The sequence below is a fragment of the Lonchura striata genome, chromosome 14 (genome assembly GCF_050655825.1).
Source record: "Lonchura striata isolate lonStrDom1 chromosome 14, ASM5065582v1, whole genome shotgun sequence".
NCBI lineage: Eukaryota > Metazoa > Chordata > Aves > Passeriformes > Estrildidae > Lonchura > Lonchura striata.
Genome location: NC_140716.1, coordinates 1810799 through 1826920, shown reverse-complemented (window position 1 = coordinate 1826920; position 16122 = coordinate 1810799). Strand labels below are relative to the sequence as shown.

The 16122-nt window shown below is 59.9% G+C and overlaps 2 protein-coding genes across 3 annotated transcripts; one reads left to right on the top strand and one right to left on the bottom strand.

The window, feature by feature from the left end:
• Positions 1–1009: 1009 nt before the first annotated feature.
• On the top strand, positions 1010–3458 carry GNG13 (G protein subunit gamma 13). The gene is made up of 3 exons (XM_021553178.4): positions 1010–1172; positions 2289–2411; positions 2980–3458. The coding sequence occupies exons 2-3, from the start codon at positions 2314–2316 to the stop codon at positions 3083–3085; spliced, it is 204 nt and encodes a 67-aa protein (XP_021408853.1). The 5' UTR covers positions 1010–1172; positions 2289–2313; the 3' UTR covers positions 3086–3458.
• CHTF18 (chromosome transmission fidelity factor 18) lies at positions 3456–15915 on the bottom strand. 2 transcript variants are annotated; one of them, XR_014958499.1, is made up of 22 exons: positions 15790–15915; positions 15500–15664; positions 15252–15378; positions 14997–15171; positions 14821–14910; positions 14660–14712; positions 14304–14445; positions 13570–13782; positions 13361–13458; positions 12802–12925; positions 12411–12535; positions 11685–11778; positions 11237–11335; positions 10173–10303; positions 9518–9680; positions 9221–9445; positions 8427–8576; positions 7565–7717; positions 5671–5803; positions 4831–4941; positions 4153–4210; positions 3456–3734 (listed from the first exon to the last, which is right to left on the bottom strand). XR_014958499.1 is itself a non-coding variant. In XM_021553179.3 (22 exons), exons 1-22 carry the CDS (start codon positions 15893–15895, stop codon positions 3598–3600), a joined length of 2850 nt encoding a protein of 949 aa, XP_021408854.3. In that variant the 5' UTR covers positions 15896–15915; the 3' UTR covers positions 3456–3597. The 2 variants fall into 2 exon arrangements, 1 of the variants encoding a protein (XP_021408854.3); XM_021553179.3 differs by having other exon boundaries at positions 7565–7695.
• Positions 15916–16122: the final 207 nt, after the last annotated feature.

Below are 16122 nucleotides of genomic sequence, written 5' to 3'. Positions count from 1 at the left end.
CTCTGATCCCACTTTTCTGCAGGCTGAGCCCCTTCCCAGCTCCCGCAGCCCCTCCTGGGGCTCCAGCCCCTTTTCCCTTTCCTTGGCCCTAAATAAATTTGGGGCAGCTCTGAGGAGACTGATCCCTGCCCAGCTCCCCTGGCATCGCAGGGGCTTCTCCAGCTGGAAATCCCGGGATTTAATCCCAGGACTATGGAAATGCCGGGATAACAGATGGCTGAGCTCGTTAATATTGCAGAGCCCGGGGAGCTCGGTGCCCCTACATCTGCAAAATCCGGGGGGCTGCACCCCAAATCCCTGGAATCTCCCCCTGCTCCTGCCTGGGGGGTGGGATGGATCCCAAATCCCTGGAATCACCCCCTGCTCCTGCCTGGGGGGTGGGATTCACCCCAAATCCCTGGAATCTCCCCCTGCTCCTGCCTGGACATTATCTGTGACTGGGCCAGGGATCCAAGCAGGGATCATCCCTGGGGACATCCTCCACCCATCCCCTTCTCCCTGTGTCCCCAGGAGTGGAGGCAGCCGGGATAACCCCAATTCCCTTGGGGGGCAGCCGGGATAACCCCAATTCCCTTCTGCCCGGGATAACCCCAATTCCCTTGGGGGGCATCCGGGATAACCCCAATTCCCTTCTGCCCGGGATAACCCCAATTCCCTCGGGGGACACCCGGGATAACCCCAATTCCCTTCTGCCCGGGATAACCCCAATTCCCTCGGGGGACACCCGGGATAACCCCAATTCCCTTCTGCCCGGGATAACCCCAATTCCCTTCTCCCCGGGATAACCCCAATTCCCTCCTGCCCGGGATAACCCCAATTCCCTTGGGGGACACCCGGGATAACCCCAATTCCCTTCTGCCCGGGATAACCCCAATTCCCTTGGGGGGCAGCCGGGATAACCCCAATTCCCTTCTGCCCGGGATAACCCCAATTCCCGAGCCCGGCCGGGTACCGGGAGCTGCCTCCATCCCGGGCGCTCCGGCGGAGCCAAATCCCCCGGGAGCGGCGGGGGGAGGAGGCTGCCGTGATCCGCTGCCGCCGCTCCCGCCGTGCTCCCGCAGATTATCCCGAGCCTTTGGGATCTCCGGGAGCCGGGAAGAGCCGCGGGAGCACCGCAAGGCCAGGGCTGCGGACGCGGCCCCGTTTCTCTGCTGCCGGAATTCCCAAGCCAGGTGGGAGAGGGAGACGCTGGGGATGAGCGGGATGGGATGAGGGGATGGGATGAGGGGATGGGATAGGATGGGATGGGCGGGATGGGATGAGGGGATGGGATGGGATGGGCGGGATGGGGAGAGCGGGATGGGATGGGCGGGATGGGATGAGCAGGATGGGATGAGGGGATGGGATAGGATGGGATGGACGGGATGGGATGAGCGGGATGGGGAGAGCAGGATGGGATAGGATGGGATGAGGGGATGGGATGTCCGGGATGGGATGTGCAGGATGGGATGAGGGGATGGGATGAGGGGATGGGATGAGCGGGATGGGATAGGATGGGATGAGCGGGATGGGATGTGCGGGATGGGATTTGAGGGATGGGATTTGAGGGATGGGAATGAGCGAGATGGGATGAGCGGGATGTCCGGGATGGGATGAGGGGATGGGATGAGGGGATGGGATGAGGGGATGGGATGAGCAGGAGGCAGCCCCGGGCGGGGAAGGGGCTGACCTCGCTCCCAAATTGGGCTGGATTTGGGTTGGGATGGAGCTGTGCCCGTGGGAGGGTCTCACCCTGCCGGCACCCCCAGCCCTTCCCTGCCCGCTCTCCCGGAGCTGGGGCACCCCGGGGCTCACGGTTTGGGGACAGGGAAATGTCTCCTTGTGCCACCCGGGTTTGGGGTGACACGGGGGCCGCCCCACTGCGGGCTCTGCTCGAGCCCCCCCTGCTGCTGTGCCTCAGTTTCCCCATCACGCCCGTCCTCCCTCCCCAGGGTCACTGCTGGGGTGGGAGGAACAGAAGGGTTTGCTCCCACCGAATCCCTCCTGGTCCCTCAGAGCCGTGGCCAGGCAGGAGAAGGACAAACAGCCCCTTCCCAAACAGCCTCGGGCTGCTCCCCACCCAAACTTCTGTCAACTCTGCCTCAGTCCCTGCGTTTTGCACGAGAGGGGCACTGGGCAGCCTTTGCCCCAGGCAAAACAACCCAAAAAGCTCCTGAGGCCCTTGGCTGCTCCTCTGTGGGCTTGGAAACCTTCCCAGAGCCTGGGGATGCTGTCCCCATGCCGGGGGAGCCTTTGGGGTGCCTTTGAGGGATCAGGGCAAGACAAGGCACCAAAATCCCCGTCCCCAGCCCAACGGAGCCCTCGGAGAGCGCCATGGACGAGTGGGATCTCCCACAATGGAAAAAAGAGGTGGAAAGCCTCAAGTACCAGCTGGCCTACAAGAGGGAGATGTCCTCCAAGACCATACCTGAGTGAGTGGGGCTTTCCTTTCCCTTTTCTCCTTCTTTCCTTTCCTTTCCTTTCCTTTCCTTTCCTTTCCTTTCCTTTCCTTTCCTTTCCTTTCCTTTCCTTTCCTTTCCTTTCCTTTCCTTTCCTTTCCTTTCCTTTCCTTTCCTTTCCTTTCCTTTCCTTTCCTTTCCTTTCCTTTCCTTTCCTTTCCTTTCCTTTCCTTTCCTTTCCTTTTTTCCCCCCAAGAGCAGAACTCACCTCCCTTTTCCCCCCTCATCTCCTGGGGGTGCTCCCAGATGAGATTTTCCTTTCTGGATCTCCAAGCCCCAGGGCCAGCACCCCCCCGGTGTCCCCAAGCCCTTCCCAGCTGCGCAGGCTCTGCTGGTGCCAGGCTCTGGTGGCACCTCCTGACCCGGCGTGTCCCCTGGCAGCCCCCAGGGCACAGATCCCCCTCCCCAGAGCTTTGCAAAGCTCAGAAATCACAGACGGCTCTGCTCCCTGCCTGCTTTGTCATTTACCCCGAGCCCCCCAAATCCCTTTGTGCTGCCCTGGCCCCTGGGGCTGTGCCCACCCTCCCTCCCCTCTCCGCAGGTTCGTGAAGTGGATCGAGGACGGAATTCCCGAGGATCCCTTCCTGAACCCGGAGCTGATGAAGAACAACCCCTGGGTGGAGAAAGGCAAATGCATCATCCTCTGAGGCCGGGCTTGCACTCCTCAGCCCCAGCTCCAACAGAGCCCCAAGAGCAGCCCTGCCCTGTCCTTTCCTCTCCTGTAGCTGTAGGGAGGTTTTAGAAATGGGGGGACCACGGGGAAATGCCCCAGGAGGGGCAGCCTGAAGGGAGGAGCAGCCAAGGCTGCTCCAGGGCCGTGCTGCAGCTTCATCTCACGCTACACCAATCCAAAAAAGGCAGATTTTTGCAACTTGTAAAGAAGCTTTTTGTAAACCCCCCCATTTTTAGTGGTTTTAGATACTTTTGTACCCGGTAGGATATTGTTTGGCAGCAAACCTGGCAGAATCCGGCACCTCGAGGTTCATGACTGAAATAAACAGAGCAATACTTCACTACTGATTTTTTCTCGATACGTTTTATTTCTTTTTTAAACAAAATAATCGGGTAATAAAAAAACACTACCTCAAGCTGATGGCCACACAGCCTCTGCAGGGGTTGGAAGGGCAAAGGCAGCTGCTCCCTGCAGCCCAGAGGTGCCCTAGAGCAGGTCCCTGATGTAGAGGTTCCTCCTGACAGCGTTGGAGAAGCCCTCGTTGAAGCGGAACCAGACGTCGCTCCTCCCCACAGCCTTGCCCATCTGCAGCTCCAGGGATTCCTCCTTGGAAACCCGAGGGGCTGCAGGGGGAAAATCCACTTTAAAAGCAGCCAGGAAACCTTCAGCTCATCAGCTCTGCCCTGCCTGACAGGGGGGACGTGGGGAGGGGCTGCAAGGGCACAGCTGACGCTCCCAAATCCCGGATGCTGCAACCAAAAATTCACCTCAAATTCCCTTTGGATGGGGTCAGAATCCATGGGTGTGCCCACAGGAACTCCCTGCCAGCTGGGCTGGGCACGGTTTGTTCCTGCTGCTGTCCCCTGGGGACGGGGTTGAGGGACAGGAGCCCCTTTTTGGGAATGGGGAGAAGCACCCAGGGGCACCCAGGGCCACCCTGTCCCTGTGCACCCACCTGGGGCTGGAGCCACCCCATCCCTGTGTCACCCACCCAAGCTCAGGGACACTCTGTCCCTGTGCCACCCACCCTGTGTCACCTACCTGGGGCCGTGGCCGCCTCTTTCCTCTGGAGTGGCCTCCCAAAAAAATCCAGTTCAGGCTGCGGGAAGCAAAAAAGCAGGAACGGGGTTGGCTCTGCACTTCCAGCTGCTGCTCAGAGAGGGACAGAACCACGGCAGGGTGGTCCCTGGGCAAGGCTCAGCCTCCCCAAGGCTCCTCTGAGCACAGCAGGAGCCAATTGCAAATCCTGCAGGAAGGGCCTGGGAATGCCAACAGCATCCAAATTTGGGGGAAAGACAAAATGTGAGGCTCAGGTGGGGTTTTATACCCAGGAAAGGGCTGGCAGCTGAGCCCTGGAGAGGGGCAGTGCCAGGGAAGGATCCCAGCTCCTCCTGGGGTGCCCAGGGTGGGATCATTCCAGAGCAGCTTTTCCACGCTGCTTTCCCACAGAGCCCAAATTCAGCTATTTCAGCCCAAATTCCCACAGCTCCTCCCTCCCCCAGCCCTGAAAACTTCCTGGGACACATCCAAAATGTCACCCAGCTCCCATTCACGCCGATGCCTGTATGGGGACCACGGAGCTGAGCTGGGTTATTGGAGGAACCTGGACTAAAAATCCAAATTCCAGCGGAGCCAGGGAGTGCCTGGCAGCCCAGGAAAGAGCTGGTGGGAAGTGGGGCAGGAATTGGGGCAGGAATTGGGGCAGGAACTGGGCCTGACCTTGTCCTGCAGCGCTGCTCTGCTCACGATGTGCTCCAGGCGCTGCCGGTGGTTGGGGGTCCCCGCTGGCTCCGCGTCCCCTCGCTCCTTCCCGAGGCCATTCCCGGGGTCCTGTGGGAGCACGGAGCTGAGCCAGGCTCCTCTCAGGGTGTCTGAGCTGCAGGCTCGGCCACTGAGCATCTGCCACCCCCTTGGCCCCCATGCCACCCTTGGCCTGCAACATCCCAAGGATTTTTCCAGCGTTTTTTGCCCCCTGGGATCAGCTGAAGCCCCTTTCCCTGGGATTCCACATCTGTACCATGTAAACAAGGAGCCTTCAGAGAGGTTTTGGCAGCTTCTCTTTGTCCCACGCATCTCCCAGGAGCCCTTCTCCTGCTCCAAGGGGCTCCCAGGGATTAATTATCCCGCTGGCACCAGGGCAGGGCAGGCATCAGCTACACCCAGGATGTTTCTCCACCTTTTCCACCCCTTCCCATCTTTTCCTGCCTCCAGGAGAACGTGCAGAGCCACTCTGCTGCTCCTGGGGGCTTTGGGACCTCTGGAAGTGGAAGCAGCCAGGGAAGAGCTCACCTCCCACATGGCCAGGTACAAACAGCAGCCAAAAATTCCCACCTGAAATTCCCACCTCCTCACAGCCTGCACAGTGGAAGGGCTCAACGCTTCAACTCCCTGCAGAATTCCTGCAAAAAGCTGAGCCCTGCAGCCCAGCCCAGCTGTGCAGGGAACCAGCTGCAGCCAGGGGGGTTAATCCTGGATTTCCACTCAGCAGCTCGGGGATGAACAAATCCCTGGGCATTTCCTCCACGTGCACAGCCCTGGCAGCCTTTGGGCGATGCCCACCTGGGCCAGGTTCCTGGCCTCTGCCCTCCTCATCTTCTCCAGCTCGATCTCCCTGGCAATGAGCTGCTTGGCCTGGTAGCTGAGCTGCCTGCGGGCCGGCAGCTCCGGGAAGCGGCACACGGCCTCCAGGTTCCTGCAGCACGGGAAAACAGGGAAAAGGGGGAATCAGCCACAAAAAACAGCCAGATCCATCCCACCACGGAGGAAAACAGGGAATAAACCACAAAAAACAGCCAGATCCATCCCAGCATAGAGGAAAACAGGGAATAAACCCCAAAAAACAGCCAGATCCATCCTAGTACAGGGAAAACAGGGAATCAACCCCAAAAAACAGCCAGATCCATCCCAGTACAGGGAGAACAGGGAATAAATCCCCAAAAACAGCCAGATCCATCCTAGTACAGGGAAAACAGGGAATCAACCTCAAAAAACAGCCAGATCCATCCCAGTACAGGGAGAACAGGGAATAAATCCCCAAAAACAGCCAGATCCATCCTAGTACAGGGAAAACAGGGAATCAACCACAAAAAACAGCCAGATCCATCCCAGCCTGGAGGAAAACAGGGAAAAGGGGGAATCAACCACAAAAAACAGCCAGATCCATCCCAGCACGGAGGAAAACAGGGAATAAACCCCAAAAAACAGCCAGATCCATCCCAGTACAGGGAAAACAGGGAATAAACCCCAAAAAACAGCCAGATCCATCCCAGCATGGGGAAAAACAGGGAAAACAGGGAATTAACCCCAAAAAGCAGCCAGGCAGCCCCAGCACCTCCCAGCCCTGCCCCGTGGCCGCTTCCTCAGTTTCCCCCCCGTGTGTGGGAATGGTAATGGGAATGCAGGAGGGATTAGAGGGGTTTAATCCTGGTTTGAAAGCAAAAAGAGGAGATTTGGAGCTGTGCTGGATGGATTATGCTGCAAGGCTCAAGGGCACAGCACAGCTCTCAGAGCCACCCCGAGGTGCCAGGGACAGGAGCAGGGGGAATCCAGGCAGGAACAGAGTTTGGGATCCTCAGAGCAGCTGGATTGGTCACAAGGCAGGAGCCAGGCCTGTTGCAGTTTCCCCAGCACTGAGGAGCCACCAGTCCCTCTGCCAGCACTGAATATTTCACTTTTATTCACTATTTATCCACTATTTTTTTGCTATTTATCCATTACTTATCCACTATTTTTTTGCTATTTATCCACTATTTTTTCGCTATTTATCCACTATTTTTTTGCTATTTATCCATTATTTACCCTCTATTTATCCACTACCTATCCACTATTTATTCACTATTTATCCACTACTTATCCACTATTTATTCAATACTTATGCACTGTTTATTCACTATTTATCTACTACTTATTCACTATTTATGCACTATTTATTCACTATTTATCCACTACTTTTCCACTATTTATCCAATATTTATCCGCTACTTATCCATTATTTACCCACTATCATTGCCCCTAAAATAAAAAGTACAAAGCCCCCGAGTCAGGTGGCTCTGCAGCCATTCAGAAATCAGTTGTCAAACGAATGCTTTAGAAAGTTTTAGAGAAATAAACCCCATGTTTTGCTGGTGACATCGGATTTGTTTGCCAGAGAGATGCTGGGACACGGGGACGTGCCCAGGTGGGTCAGCCCTGCCCTGCCACCTCCTGGGGACGGAGCAAAGCCAAAAGTCCCAACTCCTCCCCGAGGATCAGCACAGAATCCATCCTGGAATGGTTTGGGTTGGGAGGGATCTTAAAATCACCCAGCTCCAACCCTGACACCTTCCACTTGCTCCAAATCCCATCCCAGGGATGGGGCAGCCACAGCTGCTCTGGGATTTGGATTCCAGGGCCTCCCCAGCCTCCCGGGGAAGGATTTTGAGTCCCGCTGCCCCTGCCCAGCCCCGGCACTCACGGATCCAGCTTGAAGATGTACTGGCCCTCGGGCAGGCGCTCCTGCAGGTAGGTGAGGTTGTAGGTGAGCATGGTGCTGATGAGCTCAGCCAGCTGCTGCTTCTCCTTCAGGCTGTAGAGCTGCGTGTTCACCTGGCCAGGGGACAGCAGACAACTGGAAGCCCCAAAAAATCCAAGCACGGGGTTTGTTTCTGGGTGAGGAACATCCCAGATCAAGCATGGGGTTTGTTTTTGGGTGAGGAAGGTCCCAGGTCAAGCACAGGGTTTGTTTCTGGGTGAGGAAGGTCCCAAATCAAGCACAGGGTTTATTTCTGGGTGAGGAACATCCCAGATCAAACACAGGGTTTTTTTGTGTCCAGGTGAGGAACATCCCAGATCAAGTTTCGTCCTCTCTTAGGGATTTGTTTGCTTCTGGGTGAGGAAGGTCCCAGCCCAAGCACGGGGTTTATCTCTGGGTGAGGAACATCCCAGATCAAGCACAGGGTTTGTTTCTGGGTGAGGAACATCCCAGCCCAAGTACGGGGTTTGTTTCTGGGTGAGGAAGGTCCCAAATCAAGAATGGGGTTTGGGAAGGACCCAGATCAAGCATGGGTTTTATTTCTGGGTGAGGAACATCCCAGATCAAGTTCAGCCCAGTCTCAGGGACACACAGGACAGAGCCTCTCCTGGATGGGGGTGACTCAGAGCTCCCCAAAGCTCTGCTCAGCCAAGCCCAGCCCAGGCGGGACCCAGGACCTCTCCACCCAGCCGGGCACCCCAACACCCGTCCCCAGCTTTGCACCAGCCCGGATTTGGGACAGCAACCCCGGCTGGCTTGTTGGGGTGGGCTTTGGGGAGGGCTGCAGCAGGGCAGGGACACTCACGGGCCGCAGTTTGGGGGCGATGATGTCCAGCAGCAGGCACAGCACGTCCAGCACCAGCGCCTGCAGCCCCGCGCGGCCACGCGCGCCCGGCGCCATCCCCGACACCACGGACAGCAGCACGTTCTGCGCCTGGCTCAGCCTGGCCACGGCCTGGGGACAGCACCAGAGCCTCCCTCAGGCCGTGTCTGTGGCAGTCAAATGATCCCTAAATTGTAGAAAGTCTCTGTCTGTCAGCCCCCTGCCAAAGCAGAAGCCATAATTGGTCTGTGCTGGTTTCCAGGTTGTTTATTCTGTTTATCTCTCACATGTTCTGCTGCCCTGCCCAGCTCTGTCCTGCAGGGCAGCGTGTGGGGCTCTGCCCTCAGTGGGATGTGACAAACATTAAATACCAGAAACTCCCTGGGCTGGATTTACAAGAACGTGCCAATATCTGTCACCCACGTTGGACAGTGTGTCCCCAGCCTGAACCAACAGAAAAATGCCAACACCACAGTGAGACATGGAGGGTATGGAGAAGGAGAAAAAGGACAAGGCACACCCAATTTCCTCCAGCTTGTCCCCTTTGGACAATCCTAAAATTTTACTTTTGCACCCGTGCCACACTTAATTATTACTGATATCAAACACTCAGAGCTGGTAATTCATGCTGTAAGATTGAAAACTCTTTTCCATGGACAGAGATCACAGCCAGTGTCTCTGGGGGCTCTGTAGAGAGACACTGTCTGTGATCTCTGTCCATGGGTCCCAGGGCAGCCAGAGGGATGTATGGATCCCCACAGGCTGGCAGCACTCACCTCGGGCTGGCTGCTGGGGTAGGCCAGGCGGGGCACGGCGGTGGCTGCGAAGAGCAGGTGGAAAGCCACGGGCACCAAGGGCAGGTAGCGCAGCAGCTGGAAGCTCTGGCCCTGCAGCACGGCCCGGCCCAGCAGGTCGGAGAAGCCCAACCACTCCAGGGCCAGGCAGACGGAGCCCAGGCTGGAGTCCCGCACCTTCACGCTCAGGAAGTTCTCAAACAGACCCTGGAAGCAGCGTGGGATCAGCTGGAGCTCACCTAGCTGAAGATCAGAGCTTCCCACTCCAGCTGCTCTCACCTGGGTCAGCTTCTCCTGCTCTCCCGAGGAGGTGGAGAGGTGCAGGATGTGGTGGAAGCGGTGGGAGGAGGAGTTGAAGCCCCCTGAGCCCCCAGGGTGGGACAGGTCCTCGTCCCCCAGCAGGAGCTCAGCTGGCAAAGAGGGATCCATTCCTATCCTGTGCCTGGGGGAGCCCAAAGGGAAGAGTTGAGCGTTTCCCAGTGCTGCAGGAATATTTGGGTCCTCGGAAATTGGACTGGAGCCAATGCCAGTGCTGAATTATTGAGGGTAACAAAGCATCTGGAATGGCTTTAAACGAAGAGGAAAGGTTTAGAAGGAATATTCCCTGGCAGGGTGGACAGCCCCTGGCACAGGGTGGATCCCTGGCAGTGCCCAAGGCCAGGCTGGACAGGGTTTGGAGCAGCCTGGCACAGTGGAAGGTGTCCCTGCCATGGCAGGGGTGGCACTGGATGAGCTTTAAGGTCTCTTCCACCCCAAAGCATTGCAGGATTCTATGATGGACACAAATCCCCTCAAGCAGCTGCTCTCCAGGACCTTGCAGGTCCCATCCAGCCTCCCTTGAACACTTCCAGGGATGGGGCAGCCACAGCTTCTCTGGGAAATGGGATTACCAGCCCCCAAGCACCCAACAGATGTAAAAACCCCCTCCTTCTACCTCTGGGGCCTGGGCAGCTGGAAGATCTCCTGCCAGATGGAGAAGAGCCCCTTGTTCTGGTCCTTCAGGCCAATCCTCATGGTCTGCACCATCTGCACGCTCAGCTCCTTCTGCCCTCGGCCGTGCAGGAACTGCAGCAGAGCAGGGCACGGAGGGGATGGGCATCCCGAAATCCCTGGGAGCAGCTGGACACAGCCACCCCCCTCTTCCTCCACGTGTGGGGCTCAAAACACCCCAGGGGACCGGGTGATGTTTCAGGAAGGGACTTTTGTCCCCTCTGTCCCCGTGTGAGCCTGGAGCTGCAGCAGGAGCGTGTCCCCAGGGCCATTGTTGTGTCCCTAGGGCCATCCCCATGTCCCCAAGGCCATGCCCATGTTCCCAGGGCCACACCGTGTCCTGATGGCCATGCCCATGTCCCCAGGGCCATCCCCATGTCCCCAGGGCCATCCCCATGTCCCCAAGGCCATCCCCACGTCCCCAGAGCCTTCCCTGTGTCCCCCAGGGCCCTCTTAATGTCCCCATGTCCCTCCCCATGTGCCCAAGGCCATCCCCATGTCCCCAGAGCCCTGGCAGTATCCTGATAGCCAGCCCCACATCCCCATGTCCCCATGTCCCTCCCCATGTCCCCATGTCCCTCCCCGTGTCCCCGGCAGTGTCCCCATGTCCCTCCCCACATCCCCATGTCCCTCCCCATGTCCCCATGTCCCTCCCTGTGTCCCCATGTCCCTCCCCATGTCTCCATGTCCCTCCCTGTGTCCCTCCTTATGTCCCCATGTCCCTTCCTGTGTCCCTCCCCGTGTCCCCATATCCCTGGCAGTGTCCCCATGTCCCTCCCCGTGTCCCTCCTCATGTCCCCATGTCCCTCCCCATGTCCCCATGTCTCTCCCCATGTCCCCATGTCCCTCCCCGTGTCCCCGGCAGTGTCCCTGTGTCCCTCCCCGTGTCCCTGTGTCCCCGGCAGTGTCCCCATGTCCCTCCCCGTGTCCCCGGCAGTGTCCCCGTGTCCCCAGCAGTGTCCCCGTGTCCCCGGCAGTGTCCCCGTGTCCCCGGCAGTGTCCCAGCACCTGCAGGGTGTTGATGCAGGCGCGGATGTCGCTGTCGGTTTTCTCGCACAGTGCCAGCAGCGCGCCCGTGTCCGCCCTCATGCCCTGCCGGAGCGCGATCTGGGGACAGGCCGGGCTCAGCCAGGGGACACCGGCGAGGGGACAGGGGACATCGGCCACGGGGACAGGGGACACAGCCAGGGGAACAGGGGACACAGCCAGGGGAACAGGGGACACCGAGGCACGGGGACAGGGGACACCAACCAGGGGACACCAAGGCATGGGGACAGGGGACAGGGGACACAGCCAGGGGAACAGGGGACACTGACCACGGGCACAGGGGACACTGAGGCACGGGGACAGGGGACACCGAGGCACGGGGACAGGGGACACTGAGGCACGGGCACAGGGGACACCAAGGCACGGGGACAGGGGACACCGAGGCACGGGCACAGGGCAGGGCCCAGACCTCGCTGAGGCGCTGGGCGAGGCGCGAGGGAGCGGTGCGGGGGAAGCTGAGCAGGAAGGATTGCTGCCGGAGCGGGCGCAGCGCGGGCACGAACCTGGCGAGGGAAACACAGGGGCTGAGAGGGAGCCCAGCATGGAATTCCCTTCCTAATCCCGCAGTTATTTAAGTTATTTAGCTTGGGAAAGACCTCCCAGAGTGCCGAGTCCAGCTGTTCCCCAAGCACTGCCAGGTCACCATGAAATGATGTCCCCAAGTGCCAAGTCCACTCAGCTCTGAAATCCTCTCAGGGATGGAGACTCCAGCACTGCCTTGAGCAGCCTGGAGCAACCAATGGTTGCTCTTTCCATGGAGGAATTTTCCCAAATATCCAATCTCAACTTTCCCTGACCCAGCCCGAGGCCGTTCCCTCTTCTCCTGTCCCTGTTCGCTGGGATAAGATCCCAAAGCCCCCCTGGCTGTCCCCTCCTGGCAGGAGCTGTGCAGAGCCACAAGGTCCCCCTGAGCCTCCTTTGCTCCAGGCTGAGCTGCCTCAGGGATTCTCCAGCCCCTTCCCAGCTCCCTCAGGGATTCTCCAGCCCCTTCCCAGATCCATTCCCTTCCCTGCACGCACTCAAACCAACCCCAGGCCTTGAGGAGCTGCACTCAGAGACACCCCCAGCAGCCACCTCCTGTCTGGGGGCAGGGTTTGGGGTCCCTGTCCCCTCCCCACGGGCAGGGGACACTCACTGGTCATTGCAGATGCAGATGATGGGCCGGAGCAGGAGCCCCCCCTCACGCCGCCGCCGCCCCGCGCCCGCCTCGGCCTCGCCGTCCTTCCGCTGGATGATGGCCAGGAGCACATTGATGGAGGCCTGGGGAACAGGGATGGAGGGATGAGTTCTTGCTGGAAACAAGGATGGAGGGATGGGCTCGTGTTGGAAACAAGGATGGAGGGATGGGTTCTTGCTAGAAACAAGGATGGAGGGATGAGTTCTTGCTCAAAACAAGGATGGAGGGATGGGCTCTTGCTGGAAACAGGGATGGAGGGATGGGCTCTTGTTGGAAACAAGGATGGAGGGATGGTTTCTTGCTCGTGGAAGGGTGGAGCAGTTGATGGGGCCACGTTTGAGAGGCTCACCGCGGGCGCGCCGTCGATCTCGTCGATGATGAGGCAGTTGGGCCTCTCGTGGGAGCCCAGCACCGACCTCATCTGGGTGGCAGCTTCAATGCGGGTCTGGAACACCTCGGGGCTGCGGTCATCGCTGCGAGGGGACACGGGGACAGCTGACCTCGGGGGTGGGGACACTGCCAGCATCACCCCTGGGACAGCATCACCTCCACACCACCATCACCTTCAGCATCACCCCTGGCACAGCATCACCTCCACACCACCACCACCACCTCTGGGACACCATCATTCCCAGGACACCATCACCTCCAGAACAGCATCACTCCCAGGCCACCATCATCTCCAGCATCAACTCTGCCACAGCATCACCTGCCCCCTTTTGTGGGCAGGGCATGGGCTCACCTGGCACTCAGGGACTCTCACCTGGCACCCAGGGACCCTCACCTGGCACCCAGGAGCTCTCTCCTGGCACCCAGGGGCTCTCTCCTGGCACCCAGGGGCTCTCACCTGGCACCCAGGGACCCTCACCTGGCACTCAGGGACTCTCACCTGGCACCCAGGGGCTCACCTGGCATTCATCTCCACGGCGTTGTACCCCGCGTGCCTGGCGATGACGTGGGCCAGCGTGGTCTTGCCCAGGCCAGGGGGCCCACAGAGCAGAGCCACCTGTGGCACAGAAAGGAGGTCACCCCTGGAGGGGACCTCCTTGGAGGGGACAACGCTGCTCCTCAGCTGGTGGCAGCAGAGGCACCCACAGCCACGTCCCCTCCTGCTCACCTTGTATTTGGGTCTCTTGTGCTGGTCCAGCTCGGCCTCCAGCATCTCCTCAGTGAGCTGGACCTTGCTTTTCCACTTGCTGGGATGTTCCTTGGGATGGCTGAGCTGGGGATGAGCTGCAGGGCTGGGTTTGGGTTTCTTGCCAGCCTTGTCCTTGCCGAACACCACCGTGTCCCACAGCTTGAGCCACTTCAGCAGGCAGCGGTTGGTGTACTGCAGGAAAAGCAGGAAAATCCATGGAACCAGGGGAAAATCCAGCCTGGGGCAGAGGAAGGCTCTGCTTCATGGAGGAGCTGCTCAGGGCTCCACCTGCAGCTCCCTGGGACAAGGTGGGAATGTTTTCCTTCCCAGGGAAACCCTGGGTAAGTCACACCAGCCCCGTCCCTGCTGGCCCTGATCTGTCTTGGCTCAACTCAGCAATTCCCAGCCTCTCTAATTCCCTACAAAACTTCTAACATTCCCCAAAATAACAAACAATCTCTGGTTAAAATCCTCCCTATCTTTTTTGTCTCATTTTGGTCACGCTCCATAGTTTTTTCTGCCAGAACATCCCCAGTCTGCAGTGCAAACTGGCCACCCCAAGCTCCCAGGGACTCACAGGCAGAGCAGCACAGACACAGTGCTTCCCCAGCCAGTGTCTCCAAAGGCAATTCCTTATCCCACGGCACTAAGGAAGAGCTGCAGAGCTGCTGACCCACCCCCATCCCCAGCCCCCCCTTGTCCCAGCACCTCACATCATCACTGAGCAGCTCTATGTAGCGCTGGGGGGTGAACTTGTCCACCCAGAGGCAGTGGGGTGCAGACTCCTCCTGGGCTGCTGGAGCCGTGTCCGTGCTGGGATCCGGCCTCTCGGTGCTGGGCTCGCTCCCCAGGCAGCTGCAGCATTAATTCATTCACCCCAAAGCACCCCAGGAGTCAGGGCAGGGTGGGAATTCCACCCAGACTCCCCAAGCAGCGGGGGATGAGGGCAAAAAGGCTCCTCTGCTTGCAGGTCCTTCAGAATTTGGTCCTGAAGGAGCAGCTGGGAGGCAAATCCAGCAGCGTGGCAGGGACTGGGGAGGGATTGAGGGATTTCACCCCAACATCTCACCTGTTTATGATCTCTGTCAGCTGCTGGGAGGCCTGCAGAACCTGCCTGCGACGCTTGAGCGAAACAGAGAGGGGTCAGAGACACCCTCCAGTCCATGCTGAGGGATCTGGGAGCCAGCAGAGGTGGCAGGGACAGAGGGGAAGGTCAGGGACATGTGGTACCTCCTGATCCACCTGCTCCTTCAGGTAGGAGAAGGGCACCCCCAGCAAGTGCAGCGGCCTGCGAGCATTCCAGCCCAGGGAATCCGGGAGCTGCAAGGACACAGCACCACCAGCCCCCTCCTGAGCCACCCGGAGGCCACAGAGGAGCAACCCCCGACCTTCAGATCCCTCCTCACCTCCAGCCCTGTCCCGCAGGGATCATCCCTCAGCACCAGGAAGACCCTGGTGCCCTGGCTGGATGTCACGTTGATGTAATCCTCCAGGATGGGGGCTCTCCTCAGGACCCTCTTCTTTTCCAAGGGTGGTGTGGTCTGCAGGGGGATCATTCCACTCATCTCCAGGTGGCTCGAGCTAGAAAACACCAAATTCCTTCAGCAGGGGAAGGGTCCTTCCCGTCCCTCCTGTTAAATATGGGGATCAGGGTGGCCAACCTGGTATTGTGGGGAGCCAGAGGTGCCTCTGGGCCAGCATCCCAGGAGACATCCGGAGCCAGCTCGTCGTCTGCACCGAAATCGAGCTTCTTAACAGCTTCCAGGCGCTGCCGCTTCGGCCTCGGGGCTGGAGCAAGCGGAGAGCGTCACGGACGGACCGCGGTACCCAGGGGATGCTCCAGCAGCCGGCACCGCGCCGGGCGGGCGGACAGCGGGCAGCAGCGCCCGGGCAACCGGGTCAAACCTACTGCGGGGCTCGGCGGCTGCCGGGGACACGGCGGAGACACAGTCCCGGTCCCTCTTCTTGGCGCCGGTGCCCCCGGGAGAACCCCCGGGGAGGTCGGGCTCCTCCGGCGGCTGCCTCCTGCCGCGGAACTGGGATGTTTTGGGGCCGGCGGGTGGGGATGGCCCATCTGTGAGAGGGGTCAGACCACGGTGCCGGTCACCGGAGGGACCCGCGGCGGGACGGGCACACGCGGGCGCGCCAAGCACGCTCCCGCCCGCTCCCTCCCTCCGCCGCCTCCGCAGCAGCGCCCACCTCCCAGCTCGGCCAGCACCTCCAGCTCGTCGGCGAAGCGCTCGTAGAAGCCATCCTCGGGCCCATCCTCGGGGCCATCCCCGAGCCCGGGCTCGGTGCCCGCCATGGACCGCGCCCGCCGCCACCGGCCCCGCGCCCGCCGCGCTTCCGCCGCGCGCCGCGGCCCCGGCGCTGATTGGGCGCGACGCGCGGGCGGCAGGCGGGGCCGGCGCTGATTGGGCGCGACGCGCGGGCGGCAGGCGGGGCCGGCGCTGATTGGGCGCGACGCGCGGGCGGCAGGCGGGGCCGGCGCTGATTGGGCGCGACGCGCGGGCGGCAGGCGGGGCCGGCGCT

What these genes read in the sequence shown, in the direction of transcription:
- GNG13 (XM_021553178.4), top strand. Translation starts at nt 2,314, where the DNA reads ATGGACGAGTGGGATCTCCCACAATGGAAAAAAGAGGTGGAAAGCCTC. An exon ending in TCCTCCAAGACCATACCTGA is followed by an intron (nt 2,412 to 2,979) that starts GTGAGTGGGGCT and finishes CCCTCTCCGCAG; the next exon opens with GTTCGTGAAGTGGATCGAGG.
- CHTF18 (XM_021553179.3), bottom strand. Translation starts at nt 15,895, where the DNA reads ATGGCGGGCACCGAGCCCGGGCTCGGGGATGGCCCCGAGGATGGGCCC. An exon ending in CCTGCATCAACACCCTGCAG is followed by an intron (nt 10,304 to 11,236) that starts GTGCTGGGACAC and finishes GCTCTGCTGCAG; the next exon opens with TTCCTGCACGGCCGAGGGCA. An exon ending in CAGCTGCCCAGGCCCCAGAG is followed by an intron (nt 9,681 to 10,172) that starts GTAGAAGGAGGG and finishes GGGCTCCCCCAG; the next exon opens with GCACAGGATAGGAATGGATC.